Raw genomic sequence first — 20,087 nt, 5'->3', positions numbered from 1 at the left:
ATTAGAAAATTCTGGTTACATTATAAATGAAAATCCATTTCCAAAATACATATACATCCCAGTAATCAGGTCTACGTACAACTAGCAGAGATTAATTATGGTTGTTTAATTATTGTCTGAAACATGGAGAAAAAACGTTTTGTCAACCACTGTTTTGAAGTCCAAATCAATGCAGTTTCAAAGGTCTTTGAAGTACTTCAACGGGCTGTGCACGATCGCAGCTGAGGAGGAGGGTCTTATCTAGCGAAACGATAGGTCAAATTTTTTTTATATATATATACTTTTTAACTGCAATTGTTCGGATTGAGCTGATCTGCAACGCGCTGGGAACTACGTCATCACATTGAAAGGTCACGCTTGATGGCGCCGGCGGAAGTACCGCCCTACTGTTTACAAAGCGACCATGCGAAGGAAGATAGTTCAAATGGTATTGTATGTTGAATGACATATTTATGTCTTTGTGTCATATTATTGTTTAAAATGTTCCTTATGTCTGCGTATCCTGGGTTTTTAAATCTTTTAAAACCTAAAAGTTTTTTTTCCGAGCGTGACCTTTCAACGTGTTGATGTAGTTCCCGGCGCATTGCAGATCAGCTCAATCCGAACAATTTTAGTTAAAAAGTATATATATATAATTTTTTTTTGTTTTGAAGATGACCTATTGTTTCGCTAGATAAGACCCTCCTCCTCAGCTGCGATTGTGCACAGCCCGTTGAAGCACTTCAAAGACCTTTGAAACTGCATTGATTTGGACTTCAAAACATTGGTTTCCATTTAAGTCCATTATTCGAAGAAAAATCCAGAAATGTTTTCCTCAAAAAACTTGTTTCCTCTTCCACTGAGGAAAGAAAGACATGGATATCTTGGATGGCATTGGGGTGAGTAAATTATTAGGAAATTTTCATTTTGAGGTGAACTAATCCTTTAAAGTTTTAGCAATTGCAACTCTTTCATAGAAGTTGACTTTGTGAAGTTCTCTGTGGTCGGTTTTTGTGGAAACAAGATCTTCAAGGTGAATATTGAGGTTTGCTGTCACTTTGCTGAAGTAGTGCTATGTTGTTTGGACAAAAATCTTCTTAGTGTTTGATGTTCCCTATCAATCAATTTCCGTTTTTGCACACTATTCTTCTTCTGATGAAGTCTTGCCAGGCTTTGTGTGTGCAGTCATAATCATAAAGACATGCAAATGCAATGTTTTTTTCTGTGCACATCATCACTTTTTTTTAATTCATGTGGCCTTGTAATTTTTAATCAAAATAACTTTCCCTCCTCTTTGCTATGCTGTGATTCACTGGCGTGAGGGCATTACAATAACCTCTCCCTACCAGCAACCTGTCACTCACATGGCATCGCAGCAAAAGCAAACGACAACGATCCAAAGATCAAATCAATTCCCAATCCCGCCCTACATTTTTTTCTGATTCTGAATCGTTTCAAAAAAGATGTTCTCTATATAGTATCAATATGGGTATCGTATGTTTGATATAGTATGAATATGGGTAATGAATGAATAAAATTCGGCCATGTTGTCACTGTCATGTGGCCCAGGGCATCAGTATCATCGCTTCACTGTCATTCACAAATCTTCTCCTGTGGTCTCATGGGATAGTAAAGTCTCCAGTGGATGCACACTTCAGAATTTAGCAGGAAGTAGTAGGTCATCCGGGGACTTTTCGCCTACTGTTTTATATGAATTCGGACATACTACTTGGCTCACATACTGTTTGTTTTTTTGCCTTCTATATAGTATGGAAGTATAGGCATATTCAGATGCAGCACGCAGGGAAAATGTTCTTTTTAAAACAAAACTTACAAACTTTACATGCACATCAAAAAGTTTGAGCTCATATCACACATTAGATCATTCTCATCTCTCTTAAATCCATGTCTGATGTATTTATAGAGTACTGCACCCATGTGACCCCTGGATTCTGTGAAAGAGAGGGGTCTGGCTCAATACACAGAATCTGTTTACTGTCACAATCACTGTCACAGAGCCTGTCCCTGCTGCTCTCAACACCTAAAATACCTTAATTACAGATCACTGAAAAGAGCAGAATACAAAGGGCACTGCCATCAAAAGCCAGTATGATAGGTCTGTGCAAAATAATGTGATTTGTGTCTCTAGTTTTGGATTGTGATCTAATTTGGGGACAATAACCACCAGCTTACCACAATGATCACCAGTTTACCATTACAAAACCTTTTAGGAAAAATCAAGTAAAAGCCTGACAACACAATGCACAACATAATAAATAAGTTTTTTTTTAAAGAACATTAGCAACACCTGAAAAAGTACCTGAAAGCTGATTATTATTATTATTACTATTATTATTATTAATTATGAGCCAATCCTTAAATATCTTTTGAGTGAATACAAATTTTCTCAGAAGATATTCAAAGTTCAAGTGCCTATATATTTGGTTTGTAATCAGTTGGGGTTTGTATTTATTTTTTCTTTTTGCATTATACTGAGATATTACATCCTGTAATATTAAGTTGTTGATTAAAGATTATACAAGATCAAAGGGACAGCACAGCAATCCAAAATAAGCATGGAAAATTACAGCTAGAACAGAGTGAACTCATAAACTCTGCTCATCTTTGTGACAGAATTAACAGACAATATAGTATCATCAGCATTTTGATGGTCAAATGAAAACAAATGATTGCATTTCCACTTATGTGCAAAGACTGAATCCTTTTATTCTGTGAAACACTGTGGTAAACCGCTGAACAGGAGATATGTATGCAACAGATGGGAGATGTGCCTTGAGGACACGACATGCTGCCTAACAACCCTAAATGTCTCAAAGTGCAGAACATTCAACTCTTTCGATAAGAGGACGCAATCAGACTTAAATTAACATTTAGATGACCATAAAATCTTGAAAGCCAGGGTAAAAAAAAAAGTGAGTTCACAGTATACACCCGAAGACCTGTGTAGCAGGTCCTGTAGAAGCAGCTCAAAAGGGAATATTACTAAGTCTCACAAGTTATTCCAGCTAATCAATCAAATTCACGTAATGCGTGTGTGAGGTTACACATGCATTCAGGGGAAGGACTGGGCTTCCACTTGTCCGTTTTATTTATGGCTCTGTTGTGTCGCCTCTGGGTGACACGAGCAGCGGGGGACTCTGAGCTACATTGAGCTCACCCCACTGTCAGACACGTCCCTTACACTCGCAGCCACCCCCAATGCCTCATTGGCTATCAACCCTTGGATGCCCCGTAGAAGCCTGTCTTCACATTTACCTCCCCTAAGCCTCGCCACTTCATTGACCCTCCTCCGGCCTGGCTTTTAATAGCTCTTGAGTTTTATCAGCTTTCTGCGATACTCTCCTCCATCTGCTGTCCTCTTTCTGAAATGGACTACTTTGCTGCTTTTCCACTTCGGTCCATAAAAGCCAGCACAAACCTGTGAGGTAGTGGGCAGCATACAGTAAGTGTCATTCTGTCCTTGAGCTCAACTCCCTTCTAATGCTTCAATAGAAACAAGACTTTGAACTGTGAAAACTAATAAAAAGTTGCAGATGTAGGGGTTTCTTGTCCTTCCGCAACCCCTGCCAACACAGCAGAGGCAAGGAACAAAAGCCTCCTGCCTACGTAATTTGCTACATTATAGACATGACCTGCACATATACGTGGAGGTCATAATGTTGCTTTATTCACAACAGTCTAAATTTATAGACGCTGCAGTTGACTCAGACCACTTATGTAAAATGGTCTTAAACAGATTTAGCCTGCAGTGCAGATTCAACAGTATTTTATTGTGCAATGTAAGGCAAGCCTACTGAAAAATCCAGCATAAATTCCATGTTGGTCCAGGCTGGTTTATGCTGGTCTATAGCTAATAGACCAGCAGCATAGTCATGCTGTCCTCAAGCAAAACTGAGCTAGTGTGGCTGGTCCACCAGCACTCCCACTTCCCATGCTGAGGACCAGCAAACCAGCAACCAGCCTCCGTTGCTATAGCATGCAAATCATAACTTCTGCTGATAATCAGTAATGCTGGATTTTCAGTATGGAACAACTAAAAAAGGTAAAATTGCTTAAATTCATTTACATTCTTAAATAAATTTTTAAGATATTATGCAAAACTCCACTCCAAGGACACCACTGTGCGTACACAGGGAAAGAGAATAGAGTCATGAGTTGGCATTTAACAGCAGTTAGTGAGGTGACATTAACTTCAGGTATGCTTCATCACATGCTGCAGACCCTGTTCGGATGCCTGGCGCCAGGAAGGTGATCGAAGGAACTAAGCTGGCATAAGGGGATTTTTACAGCTCATAGCATCATCTACTCTAGATCAAGAGTTTTCAAACGTTTTCATGCCAAGGACCCACACATATGATGAATATAATAATGAAATATGAGGGACCCTCATTGTAGAATATAAAAGCAGGTTTATGCATAAAAATCCATTTAGGCCTATACTGTAAAAGAAAAATATTGAGAATGATATTATAAAGACATAAATCAAATTATTTTTTATTATTTTTATTTATTTTTTCCCCCTGATTAATTAATTAGCTTTTATAATCCCTTTGTACTGACACAAATTGTTAAATATTATCTGGAAAATATTAATTCTCCACATAAATATGGTTTTAGAAAGCAGAGTGAAATAGTAATATCAAATTTACCCCCATGGGGGTCCGTGGACTCCTTCTCTAGATACCTACAGTAAGGTAATTTGTACACAAAGGCTTAGATTTTGCCATACTGTGCAATTTGTAGCCGTATCAGCAATCTTAAATCTGATCCACATTACATTAACAACAGCATAAAAATTGAATAACTTCTAATCTAATCATTATATTTCATATTTGTACAATAGTGATCAGTCACCCTTTTGGTCTCAACTTGACATCCTATGGATCTTTCTAGCTGTATTTGTCCCCAGTCTGCACAAAGCCGTTGCCAACACCCTGCTGTTCCTGAGCATGGCTGCAACCAGTAAAAAATCTGACTTGTCAGTCACTATTTCATCATGTGTCAAATCTCATTTACTTCCTTCTCCATGCACGGACAAACACAATGTCATGGACACAATTGCACAAGAAAGCATCTGGAAGTCAAAACCCTTGACAGTGTCCAAACAGAAAAAACTTAACTTTTGAAAAGAGTCTGACCCTGAGAAAGATATTTCTAGGTGCAGAATAGGGAATAAACTCTTGTGGTCACCTGATTTCTTAGTAATGCAGACTTCACTCACTGTGAGCCATTACTATGAGTTAAAACAAACATCTCATACTGTACAAAAAGTGTGAAGGGCTCATGACATTAGCAGGTACAGATAAGATAATTTTCAAACACCAGCTGCCACAAAATGCAACTGCTCCATTTCACATTAAGCAAAAAAAAAAAAGCAGTTCTATCTCCCAGGAAATCAATAGAAACATGAACATCAGGACTGATTTTGTCTGCACTGATTCACATTTTCTCGTGCGCATCCTTCGGTAAACATATACTTTAGATGACAACCAGAGATAATTCCAGTAAACTCTTCCTTGGCAGCAGTATATGGCTCCCTCTCAAGTTTTGAGTGCACTAAATGATATCTAAAGCTGATAGCAACGTTGTCACGAGTTTACCACTAAGGCATCCTCTTCCTATCGTCATCCTCTCAGCGGCAGGGGCCCTCCACCCTAGCATGCTCCAAATAAACAGCCCTATGGTGTTCTCATTGATACTCCCAGGATGTGGCTCTGTGATTAAGGGAAAGAAGTCATTAATTATGGAAGAATGTAATTAATTACCTTTTCTTCCCCTACTGCTGTCTCCCATCCATGCCCATATCCTTAATCTGACCCGCTGCGAGATCCATGCAGAGCAGGAAGAGACATATACGGGTTGGGACTCAATTACTAAAACATCAGAATGCTAATCCGCTAACCTTTGGGAAAACCAGCCATTTGGAACTCTGACCTGCCCTTTGTTGTAGACGACATGTCCCCGCAAGTCATAGTTCGGTCTGCATAGAACATTGGCAGTGACTGTCTCCTGTGGATCAACACAGCCAGCAATGAAGTCCAAACATCTGCATCAAAAGCATTATGAAACACACATGGTTTGCTTAGTAGAGGAACAGCGTATTCACCAACATCCCTTGCAGTGAGAAATAACTGGCCTACTGTGGGAAGCGTACTGGATCCATTGTTTGTCGATATGCATTATTAGATTCAAGCAAGCACAAACAGAATGTGGGATTTAAAAATGTGGACAGTAAACATTTATATTTAGAACATTATTCCCAACATATTTTTTCCATAAAGTCTTCCAGCTGCCAACCACACCCTTTAAACCAATGTACTTGCAACAATTGGTTTAAAGGGACTAATACACACACACACACACAAACACACACACACGCACACACACACACACACACACACAAACCTTTTCTTCTCTGCATTTCTAATCTAGTTACATTTCTCTAGTGTGCTTCCTAATCTAGTTGTCAAATAAACCTAGCATTGTATGTTATGAATACTGTTGGCTCATTGACAAATTGCTTTTGTTCCTCTCTTTATAAGTCAATTTGGATAAAAGCATCTGTTGCATAATGTAAAGTAACTGTCCTCAGACATTGTTTAAAAACAAAAATGAATAGTCCAGTCTTTAATTCTAATTCTCAATGCAGTACTAGTGCACTACATTTTTATATTTTTATATATTATATTTATGCATTTGGAATATGTTTTTATCCAAAGCAAATTACATTGCATTCAAGCTATACATTTATGTTCATTCATGCATTCCCTCGGAATTGAACATTGGGGTTTCTAGAGCAATGCACTGTTTGAGTTACAGGACAAACTGTGGAGCGGCTGACATTCATTCACTAAAAAAAACATTTCCTAATTGTGTAAATCCCCCTTACCAGAGGAAAATATAGGTAGAATATTCTAATTGGACACACACATTTATATACATTTTCCATGAATTACTCTTAATTTTATTTAATTTGAATTCTGCTTTGTTACATTCAATGTATATTCAATGTTTGAATGTTAATTTAATTGTGTATTTTAAATTGGAATTTAAAATGTATTGTCAATCCAGTTTAATGGTGTACATTCTCCACACTCAACAAGGTCAACATGCCAAAGTTTTCATTTAGATATCGTCAGAGATGACGATTACGAAAGCTATTATAATGACACTGACGAATGTGTCGGAGTCTCATAGGATTTATTATGTTGATGTGGAAGTGGGTTAGTGCTGCCTTCCTGAGCTGTTGCTATCATTGGCTTCTGTTGATGAACTGATCAAATCAGTTCTCCAAAAGGAACTTCAAAGCACAGCTGCCCTTTGCATGCTGCATACTGAGTGTGGGCAGCAACTAATGGATGTTCCCACTAATCAACCCTGCATGTCGCCAGGCCAGTTAGATGCCCCCTCAAGATGTCCACTGAGTCCGTGAGACACCGTTCTCATCATCCACCGCTCCATCTGTGTAATTGCTTCCTTGATAGATTACATTCCCGCCAGTGACAACACCAATTAGGCAGTCAGGAGGAAACTATGACAATAAGGCCCTACTTAGCAGAGAAAAGTAGCATTTGGATAGATATCAGCATAATCTTAATGAGCCAACAACTATGACATTTAGATGTGCTCTCACGCAAATGATTGAGTGGCCCGCACATGTGGGGAGGCGCGTTGCCTTTAAGGATGGTACTCAGTAACCTTGAACGAAAAAAAAAACTGGCAAAGTTACAGATATGAGATTAAAATTGCAAGAATTCAAATCTGGGTAATTGATGATAGGGCTTTGACAAAAGGGGCAATGGTTTGTCCTTTTAAGGAATGTCTCACGCCTCTGATGTCAGGATCTCAATTGCATGGTCATTGCTGATGCAGACTACAAACCCTTAAACCACACCTACACTGCGACATCTGATTGGACTTACGCACATGTTGCTATCATTTAACAATCAGACAGGAGAGTCTCTGTCTCTGTGTCTCTTGTCTGATAGTCCATCACAAAAGGATTTAACTCCTCGACCAGAAACTGTACTCAGCTGTTTCCACAGACCATTATCCTCAGCTCAGGTAAGTACAATACATGTAAAATGTCCTTTATGTTACCTATTTCAAACTACAATTTTACATTATTGTTTAAGTTTTTTATTATTATTTGTAAAAAATCTATTGAACAAAGCTTTTCACTCCTGGTGGTTTTAGTGGTAAATTATAGGCTACTGAATGTTAAGAGATTAAACAAAGCAATCAAGAATGGTTGCAATTGGGATAGGAGAGGGGAAACTTTATCTTTTCATTTTTGATGTAAATGTTACTGAGTTAAACAAAGAAAAGGACGTAATGAAATGTAGCATCTTATAATATTTTCTCCTCAGACTTATCTGTAAAGATGTACCGTGGACTAGTGTTACTGTTCTTGGTTTTGGTGCTGGAAACCCGATGGAGTGAATCGAGCTGTCAGCAGTCAGAATCTCAAAGATCAGATTCAAACGTAAGTGGCAGATAATGATCATCTAATAACTATAAATATATAGTTTCGCCGAGTTTTAAAATAAAAATGTAATTTTATGCACAGGAGAGTCCAAGTTTGCGGCTGTCGGCTCATAACTTGTTAAAGAGATATAATGACATAGATTATGACAGTTTCGTCGGATTAATGGGGCGCAGAAACGCCGGTGAGTGAACAGATTTTTTTTTTTTTTGCTGTATTATTCTAGCAGTCTCTCTTTGTTTTATTATTCTTTGAGACGTGCTAATGTTTATACGAATCTTATTATTTTCCAGACACGGATGATGTACCACCCCAACGTAAAAGTAAGCCATTTTGGTCTTCCTTTTGTGCTTTCAGGCTAGTTTAAAAATAATCTAAAAAAATAAATATATGTTGTCTTTCAGGGGAAATGCACGATATCTTTGTTGGACTCATGGGTCGACGAAGCGCTGACCCTGGTAACTGCCTTTCTCTTCAATTCACTGATGTTTGTAAAAAAAAAAAAAAACAGCTTTAGACAGGCGTAATTTGCTGGTGGGACATGTCCCCATCACGTTTGACTGGGTCGATATCGTCCCCACCACTTTTTGACACATCTGGCGGCACGGATGTAGCAAATACAAACGAAACATCTCCAGTTAGAGTAGATTTATTTCGTTCGTTTGTTAAATAATTGTCAATTGAATTCATGCTGAGTGCGCGTTGCCGCAACAGTTGGGCGCTCGTGCACAGTAGCCTATTCACACGGAACAGCGCTTCAATCTCTCTACCGTTGCAGAGAGAGAGATCTTTTCGTTCCGGTGAAATCACAAAACAAAAGGCACACTAACGTGTCCATGCTCATGTCATACAATCACTAATGAACATCTTTGGTTTTAATGAGAAAAAAAGAAGGAAGGCGGATTAGAACCCAAAACTTCTGACACGTATTCACCGACTTGAAGAATCTCTAGTCGGGACTAACAATATTGATATTGTATTGTCAGGAAGAAAATATCACGTGACGTTAAACATGTGTAACCGTGGATATAGAAGTCTCTCTCTCTCTCTCTCACACACACACACACACACACACACACACACACACACACACACACACACACACACACACACACACACACACACACACACACACACACACACACACACACACACACACACACACACACACACACACACACACACTCCTGCCCCACCTACTTTTTAAGACAAAGTTACGCTACTGGCTTTAGATGATTGTCACCTTGATATTAACGCTTAATCACGATAACGCTTAAGATGTTTGGGGTCAGACAGACCCCAAACTTTTAAAGAGCGATTGCATAAGGAAATATAAATTTTTTATATGGAAAACTATATATCCTTTTTTTATTTAGGCTACTTCTCAACTATACATTTATGCTGTGTTTTTGTCGAAATTTTGAAGTTTTTTTTTTAACTATTTGCTGCACAATTACTTAACTAGGCCATAAATTGGCTCATGAAAAAATATTTTTAAAAGAAAAAAATCACTTAAATGACGATCTTAAATCTAAATTGTTTTTGGACATTGCTCTATGTGTTAGGGATAGAATACTGCCATCTGCAGGTTTGTGAAAAACTTTAGAAATTATAATTTAAAGCAATAAGGTGCAATGACCACATATTTCCAATAGAGGTCCATATAGGACCATAATATAGGTTTTTTTCACTTCATTTTTCTTGATGCTTCAACTTCTCACAACTTTATGATATATATATATATATATATTGTGAATATATATGTTTAAACAATCTGCAAATACATAAAACAATCTATTTTTGTCAAAGTTAGCATTTGTTGTTGTCTGATATATTTTGATTTATCTGCTTTTGCAAATTATTATACATACATTTGCAGAAACATTACAAGTCACATTTTCCGCTTTTTTCTCTCTCTCTCTCTCTCTCTCTCTGTGTGTGTGTGTGTGTGTGTGTGTGTGTGTGTGTGTGTGTGTGTTTGAGGGATCATGGTTGTTCCATGTTGCATTTGTGACATTTTTTCAGATTTATGCCAGTTTAGTTGATTTTTGATTTTTTGCCAATTTCTATAAAAATGCTCTCTGTTGCAGTCACATACATGTGTGTGTTTGTGTGTGTTTGAGATAGAAAGTTCATTCCACTTTGTCTTTATGCTCTAGACCAGACCTTGATTTAAATGTAAATTTCTTTAGATTTATGCCAATTTCTCTAAAAATGCTCTCTGTTGCAGTCACATACGTTTGTTTGTGTTTGTTTGTTTGTTTGTTTGTTTGTTTGTGTGTGTGTGTGTGTGTGTGTGTGTGTGTGTGTGTGTGTGTGTGTGTGTGTGTGTGTGTGTGTGTGTGTGTGAGAGAGAGAGAGATGGAAAGTTCGTTCCACTTTTTATGTATGCTCTAGGACCAGTGCTTAGCTTATATGTAGAAATTTTCAGATTTATAATGGATTTACTTTTATTTTTTTGACAAACATTTTCAATTGGGGTCATTTTGACCCCAAACACCTTAAACGGTAAAAAAAATGTACACACCTTTAGAACAACCAAATCAAGCCCAGTTTTTTTGTGCATGTTTAGATAGATTATTTAGAAGAAGTCACAGAGTTTCATGCCCATCAGATGAAGGTAACACTTTTAAAATATGAAGGAAAAGTCCAGTGGTGTCAGCTGCACCCCAAACACTGAAGAACTAAAGCGGCGACCGAATCAATATCTGACTCACTTACTGAACTGCAGGTTATCATCAATTTCTGCGAAGTCCTTTTCGAAATGATCCAAATTGTGTGTATTTAAGGCTCGTGGAACTTAAATCATTAACTGTATTGGTTGTTCATTCGACATCTATCTACTGAGTTGTCCTCGCGGGATGCGCGAAATAAATTAATAATCAGCGTGAGCAGCAGTTCGAATCAATAAAAATGACTCTTATGAGCCGGTTCTTTTGAGGAATCAAAAACACACACAGCGAGAATTGTGAATTGGTTAATGAACAAATTACTTTTATGAGTATATTGTTCAAACTAATTGATCATAAGGACTTCGATTTCAATCTGATTCTGATGAATCCAATAGTTTTGTGTTTATTGTACAGCGTGGGTTAAACCGCCGACATACGGCGAAGTAGGGAAATATTATCGCTAACGCTGTACGAAATTCATCAGTCTATCAAGCTTCTCAGACTTACTGTATTTGTGTTGACAGAAACTGGTCGTCCATTGAGGAAAGAGTACCCAGAAACAAGCGGAGGAGGCATCTTCTTCAACAAATGCAAACTGAGGTGAGTAATTCAGTGAGGCTGTTCTGCCACCTGCAAGCTTTTTGAAGATATTACAACATGTAGGGCCTATCTTCCTAACACCACAGCATTTGTTCTTATATAGCATGCATGTCTGGTATGCCTTTTCCTGTGAATATAAATCGTCTCTGCTATGTAATTTTTTTTTTCAATTTGTTGCAGGTTTCGTCGTGGGTTATAGGGAAATGAATTATTTCATATCCAGTTAATCGTCTGTACCACCCTGCCCTGGCAGCTTCTTTTCAAGACATTTCTTTGGAGCAAAATAATTTATTTTACACAAAGTGATAGAGCAAAATAAAATATTTATATAAAATGAATCAAATAAACATGATTTCCTTTGGTGTGATTTGTTTCATTGTACTGCAAATGATACATTTATCATTATAAATGATCGAATTTAAATCTCCACTTACAACCCATGCCTTTCAATTTATTTTATTGTTATTATTTGCTGTTTAATGTATAAAACATGATTTTTGTAAATAAAAATACTATCTATCTGATGATCTCACAATGTTTTATTACTTAAACGTTCAATAACGCAAAATGTAGTGACTTCAACCAAGCAATAATTTTACACAGCAATAATTTGCTACATTTGCAAAACACTGATGCTCTCTCATTGCCAACTGCATACCGCTGCATATACAATTATGTTTACCAAACCTATATGTGTTATAACTTAATTGAACATGGAAAAACATAATTGTGTCCCTCTAGAAGCACAATTTATCGCACTGTCAGAGAGTTATAATAAATAAATTCCCATCGTGCTTTTAAAATAAATTCCCATCGTGCTTTTCGATCATGACATCAGAGCAAGGCGGACCGCACTCGGACACATTTCTAACCGGCATGCATCTCGCGGTGATCAGCGGTGATCGGTTCTGTGCAGATTTTGCTAATCTCAAACAAGCCTATCCACCTTATTACCATGACGCTTTGCACGAATCATGGGTGTAACTTCCGTTAAGGCCCTTGCACACTGAGTCCGAAATTTTCGTATGCGTTTTTTCGTATTCGTGATTCGGTGGCTCTGAATTGTCAAAACACCATTCAAACTGCTTGCTACAGATGCGAAAAACGAGAAAATCGAACCCGATCCGTTTTTTTTTATGACGGACGAAAGTTTCGGAGGCAGTGTGCAAGCGTGATTAACATAACGTGAAGCTGTATTTTATTTTTTAACGTGCGAATACTTAGGACGCGAACTTAGGACTCAGTGTGCAAGAGCCTTTAAGCCAGAGGTCTTCAATCCTGCTCCTGGAGGGTCACTGTCCTGCAGAGTTTAGTTCCAACCTGCTTCAGCACACCTGCCTTTGTATATAGAGATTGCTAGCGTGATTTTTTTTCCCAAACCACTTCAGCGGAAATCCCGCCCTGCAGCCGATTCTAAAGTTTTCATTGGTCATGTCAATCACTGTACTGATTGCCTACACCAAACACTGATCCCTAAACCTACCCGTCACTGTAACCTAAACCAATGAAATCGGCTGCAGGGCGGGATTTCCGCTGAAGTGGTTTGGGAAAAAAAATCACGCAGATTGCTAATGTGACGTCATCGTGACGTATTACCAGTGGTGAACGCAAAGCATTTGGGGAATCCGCGGCACAAACAGAAGGCGCCAGACTTGATTGCATGGAGGGAAGAACGCAGTGTTCAAGATGCCGTCTACCTGCTGTGTTATAAACGGCAATGCGCTCTATGCACGAACGCTGCTGACGTATTTCCGGTAGGATCTCAGCCAGCGTCTTTACTTCCGCATAGCGCGAAGTGTATAGCGGCACAACTTTAATAAAATTCATTTTCTCAGAAACGGAGACAACGATTTTAGAAACTGATTCGCTAGTCGGATTTCGCACTCACCCTCACCCTCAAAGTTGTCGATGTAGGTCGAAATATATAATTTAAAGCCCTTCTCTTTCTTACTCTTATGTGTGACAGCTAACTGCCTCACAGTGTTGTTAACATCATTCACGTCAACCGCAGGAAGTTTTTGTAAACAAGAAGTGTAATTTGCCATTATCTCCACCTAAGGCAAACCCGGCTTCTGACGCAGCGCCGGATGTAACTGGGCGGGCTGAGACAAAACGCGGAAGCGATCGTGCATAGAGCCTATAGTCCTTCTTGTACAGTTTTGAAAACGAACATTACGGGTTGTTTTAAGGACATGTTTGTGTATGCTCGTAGACACTCACTCTGAAGCGGTCAGAGGCGATTCTAAAAGATTCAAAAAGTCGAGACAGGACCCATCGTCAAAATTCTACCCACCACTTTAACTTAGTTCATCCAAAACAAACTAGAAAATAGACTCAAAGTGCTAAATACCTGAATTATCCTTTAAGAACGGATCAATATATTTGTTTTCCTTAATTTTAATGAACCCTAACTTGATTCTCATCTGAATGGTAAATAATTGATTTTCGTATAAAATTATACTACCATTAAAAACACATCTGATTTTTTTAATCAATGTAGAATATGTAACTGCTCTGAAGAAAAGAAATGAAAACCAATGCGATATGATTAATGTCCAAAAGATGTAACCCGTCCCACAGACTGTTTTGAAATGGGGTTGGATGTTGCTTTTAAAACTGTGTGTGTTTGGTTGGGTGACAGTTGTATGTTACAGCTTGACAAGAGTTTAGAGTGTGACAAAAGCACAATGTTGTGTTTTATTGCGAGTGTAAGTTACACAAATACAGGGATTAAAGTTCTCCGTCGCTACGACGGATTTCCGTTAATTGCAGCGAGTCTATGACGGATTTCCGTCAATTGCAGGGTTCCCGTCTGTCCTTAATGTCTTAAATTCACTTTTCATAATGTTAAGGCCGTAAATAGGCTTTCATTTCTCAAATAGTGTGATAAATGTCTTAATTTTAGTTTGAATAGGTCTTAAATTAAGGAAAGACGAGGTGTATTCACCCTGCTAAGGGGGATGTGATAAAGCCTGGATCGGAGCGAAAGCACGTTCCTCTCTCCACTCTAACATTCTGTAATCACTTCGCTTATGGTCCAGTCCGGGTTTTCAATTCCCGCTCACGGAAAAACTGCTCCGTGTTCACTCAATTAATCTTAGTTTTGGAGAAGTGCATGTCAGGCTACAGCTGGTTTGCTGCGGTCCGAATCCGAGCGAGTTTGTTCCCTGCGCCCCCCGCAGCGTTGGTCTGGTTTCACGTTCAACTTAATTCTATCGAACCCTGGTGCGTTTGCGTGCATATTACGTCAACGCAAACGTGCACGGCGCATGATAGAAAACAGAACGCGGGTCAATATTGGCCGTTTCTCAATACCAATAGGCTACGCAAACCTCGGACTTGCGTCCTTGATAGTTCGGACGTGGCAAGTTCGACTCGGGAGAACGAACTCCCGAGGACGCGAGTCCGGTTATTCTGCAAACGGATCCGCGCTGATCTTGGTTTCGTCACTCATCTCGCTCTGGCTACTCCGGTTATCTCTTTATGTATATTTTAGTCAACAATAAAATGAAATATGGTATAAAATACAACTCTGCCTCTTTTCATCAACAATAAAACGAAATATATACAAAACACCTCTTTTCATTTATAAATGAACAGTGGTGGTAAGTAACGAAGTAAAAATACTTCGTTACTTTACTTAAGTATTTTTTTCGGGGATCTGTACTTTACTTGAGTATGTTTTATTTGCATCTACTTTTACTCTTACTCCACTACAATATTAAAGACAAAGTTTACTTTTTACTCCGTTACATTTCCCCATGCCCACTCCAAGTATTTAATACACTGGCTTTCCAAACCAATGAAAAACTTGGTTTTATTTTGAAAAAAGAACGCACGAGCTCTTTGCCAGCATACGCTCACATAGCAGTCAGTTCGCCATTGTGGAAGATGACCGCAGAAACAGGTGAACGTGCAGCTCTGGCCGGCAATGACCCAGAGATTCCCGCTTACACTGTATCTTGCACATCTTCTGTTTGATGCAGCTAATGTTGTGGAACATGTCTATTGCATAGCTGCGAACTCTCACTCATTCAGACACACGCAATCGACACTTAACCCGCTCTCATGACACATCCATTTTCTCACGTAGAGAAAAATCGCGAAGCAAAGAGGACATTGACACCGACAGACAAGACAGATTAGGTTACTTTTGATATGAAATAAATTCTCAGCTCTCAGATTCTGTAAATTTTATTACGAAATTCAAACAATAAATACCGTTTTGGAGCTTTTAAATGTGATGTGACAGATAGCTAGCGCCTGCTATATGGGGTGCCGTTAATCTCTTTACTACTAGTTAATTGTAAATAAACACAAATGAACAATAATAGGTAGCCTATGTTGAAAGATACAGTACAACTTACCGAAATGTATATACCTTATACATAATATCAATAAATCAGTGTTTTTCAACCGCAGAAAGAGGTCAGTAAAACAGCTGGAGAACAATATGTCACATAACGTTACATTTAGGCTACCTCAGAAAAAAACAAAAAAACATTTAATGACCATAGCACGTTAGTTTGCTGGAAAAATTAGTATTTTATAATATATTTAATATTAGTATAAATTAGTATTTTGCTAAAAATGTGCACTATATATTTATTATATTTTTTACTTATATCATTAAAATATTATAAAGTTGTTATTATAATAAAAATCACATGTTTTCTAACATTTAATAATACCAGCTGACAGGGCTCTCTGTAGCCTATGTTTACAGAATTAGGTGAGATTTTCTTAATTTAAAAATTAACATTTGATAATTGATAAATTAACCAAATATTTATCAAAATGAATCTATATTGAATCAATATCGGAATCAAACCACAATAATTGAATTGAAATTGTAAAATTTGTATCAAAGAATGGCCTAACAGTCATTGCACCATAATATGCTGTCACTAAACTTAATGAAATTGTTTAGAATTGATGCAAGGTGCTTCATTGTCTCTTGACTGATTGCAAATCTAACAAATTCTTAATTGCAGTATCTAATAATTTTTTCAATTAAAACATTGCATATCACTCCCAAAACAATTGATCTGTTTAATTATCAATATTTACAGTTTGAATATTTACTTTTTACTTTCGTTACTTAAGTACGTTTTAAATCGGATACTTTTGTACTTTTACTCAAGTGATGTTTGAATGGAGGACTTTCCACTTTTACTGGAGTCATTTTTTATTTAGGTATATACTTTTACTCGAGTATAATTTTTGAGTACTTTTACCACCCCTGTAAATGAACATATTATCATAAACATATTAGGCCTATATGGCCACACAAATGTGGTTCAGATAACGCACATTGATTATCTTCACTCCATATATTTATAACAACACGCAATATAAAACACAACCCTGCTTCTTTTTGTTTTCATTTTAAAAATATGAAACATTATTGATCATTAAAACTGACAGACTTAACAAACAGAGACAGGGTTGTATCATTTTATTTTATTATGCATGTACACATACAAGAGAATGCATAGTAAAATATATAAAGAATATTCTATATATTTTAGAATATATAACATTACACAACCCTGTTGCTTTTTGTTAAATGTCAGTTTTAATTATCAATAATATCCATAAAAGTATAAGTAGCCTAATATGTAGGCTATAAGAAGCTATACAATGAGAAATAAAGCAAACAATTCAGTCAAACATTAGTCAGCTCTCTAATAGGCTACACAGTTAAAGTTAAATAGCCTAAATATATAAAGTTATGAAACTTCACTTTGCCCTCAGCCAAAACGATTTGCCATTAAACAAACTATATATTAATATAATTTAGCATTGTTTGGTCTAATAAGATAAATAAAAACATGCACTGAAAAGTTATGTAGATGGTTGATTATTTGTCAAGCTAAGTAATTTTTTTTTCATAGATTAAAATAGCTTTTAAAATATGCAAACTGGCAATATTAAAGCGGTTTAAAACATCTCCCCTTAAAACGATATTGGTCTCGACTATTTAAATAAAGTTAAAGGAATATGACTTGGCCTGAAAAAAATTTTCAGTCAGAAGAATTTTTTTCACTTTAATCCCTGCAAATATAAGTAAACACTTTGCAGTTTGAATGATAACCTCTATGAAAAAAATGAGGGAGTATGTTTTATGTTTCCACTGTCCGATCGCGCCGCTCTCTCTCTCTCTCTCTCTCTCTCTCTCTCTCTCTCTCTCTCACACACACACACAGTTCGATCGCGCCCGCGCCTCTCTCTCTCGCGGGCGCACAAACACACACACACGCACACACTCCAGCATTGCAATCTTGACATGAATTGCGATTGCATGCAGATAGATGAGAGAGAGCGAGGAGTGTGGTGCTTAAAACTTTAGCATACTTTTGAACGGACGACAGTTTTCTGGTATGGTCCGACAATGTTTTCTTTAGCCCGCTGCATTTTGTAGGATTATATTCTGTTTTTCACGCTATTTTTATTTATTTTTTCATGCCAGAACACTAGCCTGCTATGCCAGCCCATGTAAACCGATGTAAACGGGCCAAACATACCCATAATTCTTTGCGTTCTGATGACGTTGCCGCCCAGTTGGTCACATGTCTTAGCGATCTCTATTCAAGCGATCCTGAAGAGCTTGGTGAGCTGATTCAGGTGTGTTTGATTAGGGTTGGAACTAAACTCTGCAGGACAGCGGCCCTCCAGGACCAGGATCGAAGACCTCTGCTTTAAGCTGTAAACAATCAGTAAAAATACTCGCTCTGAACCCAACACGATAAAAAAAGTGTCACATCGAGATGAAATTAATTTAGTACTCACCCTTCAGCCATCGAACATTAAAAGGAAATTTAAAAGTTTAAAAGCACCAACAAGGTATTTTCAAGACCATGAATAACCCCAAAAGCGCGATTATTTCCACTGCAATAACAGAAGGGTCAAAGGGGCATTCGGCAACCATTTCAGCTTAATAAAACCGTTTAGAAATCATTTGGATGGTTTAATAACCTGTTCTGGTGAGAATGGTGACTTTCCCCGCTCCCCCCAACGTTCCCAGTCAGAAAACCAACCTTGCAATATGAGAATTAACGTCCCGGTAAATTGGAAATAGGAAGTCTCGTGAGAAGCGAGAAACACAAACTGCTTTATGGCAATTCGACATAAACACACACGCCGCCATCAATGTGTATGATGTATTACCCACCTCGGTAGACATAGGTCCACACGATAAAGTTGGCCGGCTCCGATAATAGCAAATGCACATGAGCAGCGTAGAAAGGGGGAGAAGGGTGCCGCAAGTGAGTTTTTTTTACGACATTGTTGTGAAATATACGCCTCACAGCTGTAGGGGGAGCTCGTTGAGAAAACATGTGACAACAAAAGTGAAAATCAGCGAAGAAATAGCTAGGGTTGCCGAATGCCCCTTTAAATATCACATCTGTATTATGTTGCCTTAATCAGTAATGTTCATTAACTGCAGGCTTTACATCTGCTTTACATTTTTACATCAGCATCTGCAAAGTTCCAACGCTCAAAGTTCAAAGCAAAGGAAGATAATTGCTTTTAAAGAAATAATTTTTAAGGACTACAACAAACGGCTGGTAGGGACAACACAACATTCCTCCTGGGTTAGTGACATCACCAACCCTTAAATTTACATAAACTCCACCCCTGGGAATGCGATTTATAGATTATCATGACAGAATATGCTAATCAATGACTAGAAGATAGTTGACTCCACATCAGTTGCATACATTCTTCAACTAACCGTTCAAAAATGTCCTGTTGCTTTCTACATGTTGTCACTTCTTGTGTCTCTCCATAATTAGGCGCGTTTCCATTACAGATTTGTGCAAAACTTTTGCTATTTTTTTCTAAATGTCGACAAAAAACGAATGCGAAATGACGGCATTTCCATTAACCGATGTAATGCTACTAAAACTTAATTTTTTCCTCTTGCGATGTGTCATTCCAAAAATCATGGCAACTGATGTTTGTAGGTTTATGTATATCCCAGCCAATGCACTGGCCATTATTAAAAGGAGACGTATGTGTGTTATCCAAGCATTAATGGCAAGGTCAGACCCTTATATTTGAGAGCGGCACATATGAGGTGTTTCTGGGTGTTTCTCCCTCATATCTGCTTCGAGGTCTTGATTGTGGCATTTCTTTGAGGTTTAGAATCCAGTATTCCTGTAATTATTTTGTCTTTTATGAATTTAATAAAGAACTCTGTCTCGTATTCTGTCCAAACAAACCAAACATCTACGTCAGATGACCTGTAAATGCGCAAAAACGGTTTTGAATTGCCTGAAAAACCACCTAATGCAAGCGTAAAAACTTTTTTGCGATAAATGGGA

The 20,087-nt window shown here is 37.8% G+C and overlaps 1 protein-coding gene and 1 long non-coding RNA gene across 2 annotated transcripts; one reads left to right on the top strand and one right to left on the bottom strand.

Moving 5' to 3' along the window:
* Nucleotides 1–4,989: 4,989 nt before the first annotated feature.
* Nucleotides 4,990–11,745, bottom strand: LOC143725634 (uncharacterized). Its single transcript, XR_013198278.1, has 3 exons — nucleotides 11,665–11,745; nucleotides 5,903–6,009; nucleotides 4,990–5,714 (listed from the first exon to the last, which is right to left on the bottom strand). It is a non-coding gene; the product is annotated as an uncharacterized LOC143725634 (long non-coding RNA).
* On the top strand, nucleotides 7,933–12,115 carry tac3a (tachykinin precursor 3a). The gene is made up of 7 exons (XM_077218166.1): nucleotides 7,933–8,064; nucleotides 8,370–8,485; nucleotides 8,570–8,669; nucleotides 8,779–8,808; nucleotides 8,890–8,943; nucleotides 11,682–11,757; nucleotides 11,938–12,115. Exons 2-7 carry the CDS (start codon nucleotides 8,384–8,386, stop codon nucleotides 11,954–11,956), a joined length of 381 nt encoding a protein of 126 aa, XP_077074281.1. The 5' UTR covers nucleotides 7,933–8,064; nucleotides 8,370–8,383; the 3' UTR covers nucleotides 11,957–12,115.
* The last annotated feature ends 7,972 nt before the right edge of the window (nucleotides 12,116–20,087 follow it).

The sequence above is a fragment of the Siphateles boraxobius genome, unplaced genomic scaffold (assembly GCF_051911475.1).
Source record: "Siphateles boraxobius isolate OS27281-9 unplaced genomic scaffold, OSU_SipBor_1 77, whole genome shotgun sequence".
Taxonomy (NCBI): domain Eukaryota; kingdom Metazoa; phylum Chordata; class Actinopteri; order Cypriniformes; family Leuciscidae; genus Siphateles; species Siphateles boraxobius.
The sequence above is the reverse complement of the archived record's forward strand: the minus strand, read 5'-3'. Positions and strand labels throughout refer to the sequence as shown.

What these genes read in the sequence shown, in the direction of transcription:
- tac3a (XM_077218166.1), top strand. Translation starts at nt 8,384, where the DNA reads ATGTACCGTGGACTAGTGTTACTGTTCTTGGTTTTGGTGCTGGAAACC. An exon ending in AATGGGGCGCAGAAACGCCG is followed by an intron (nt 8,670 to 8,778) that starts GTGAGTGAACAG and finishes ATTATTTTCCAG; the next exon opens with ACACGGATGATGTACCACCC. An exon ending in TCGACGAAGCGCTGACCCTG is followed by an intron (nt 8,944 to 11,681) that starts GTAACTGCCTTT and finishes TTGTGTTGACAG; the next exon opens with AAACTGGTCGTCCATTGAGG.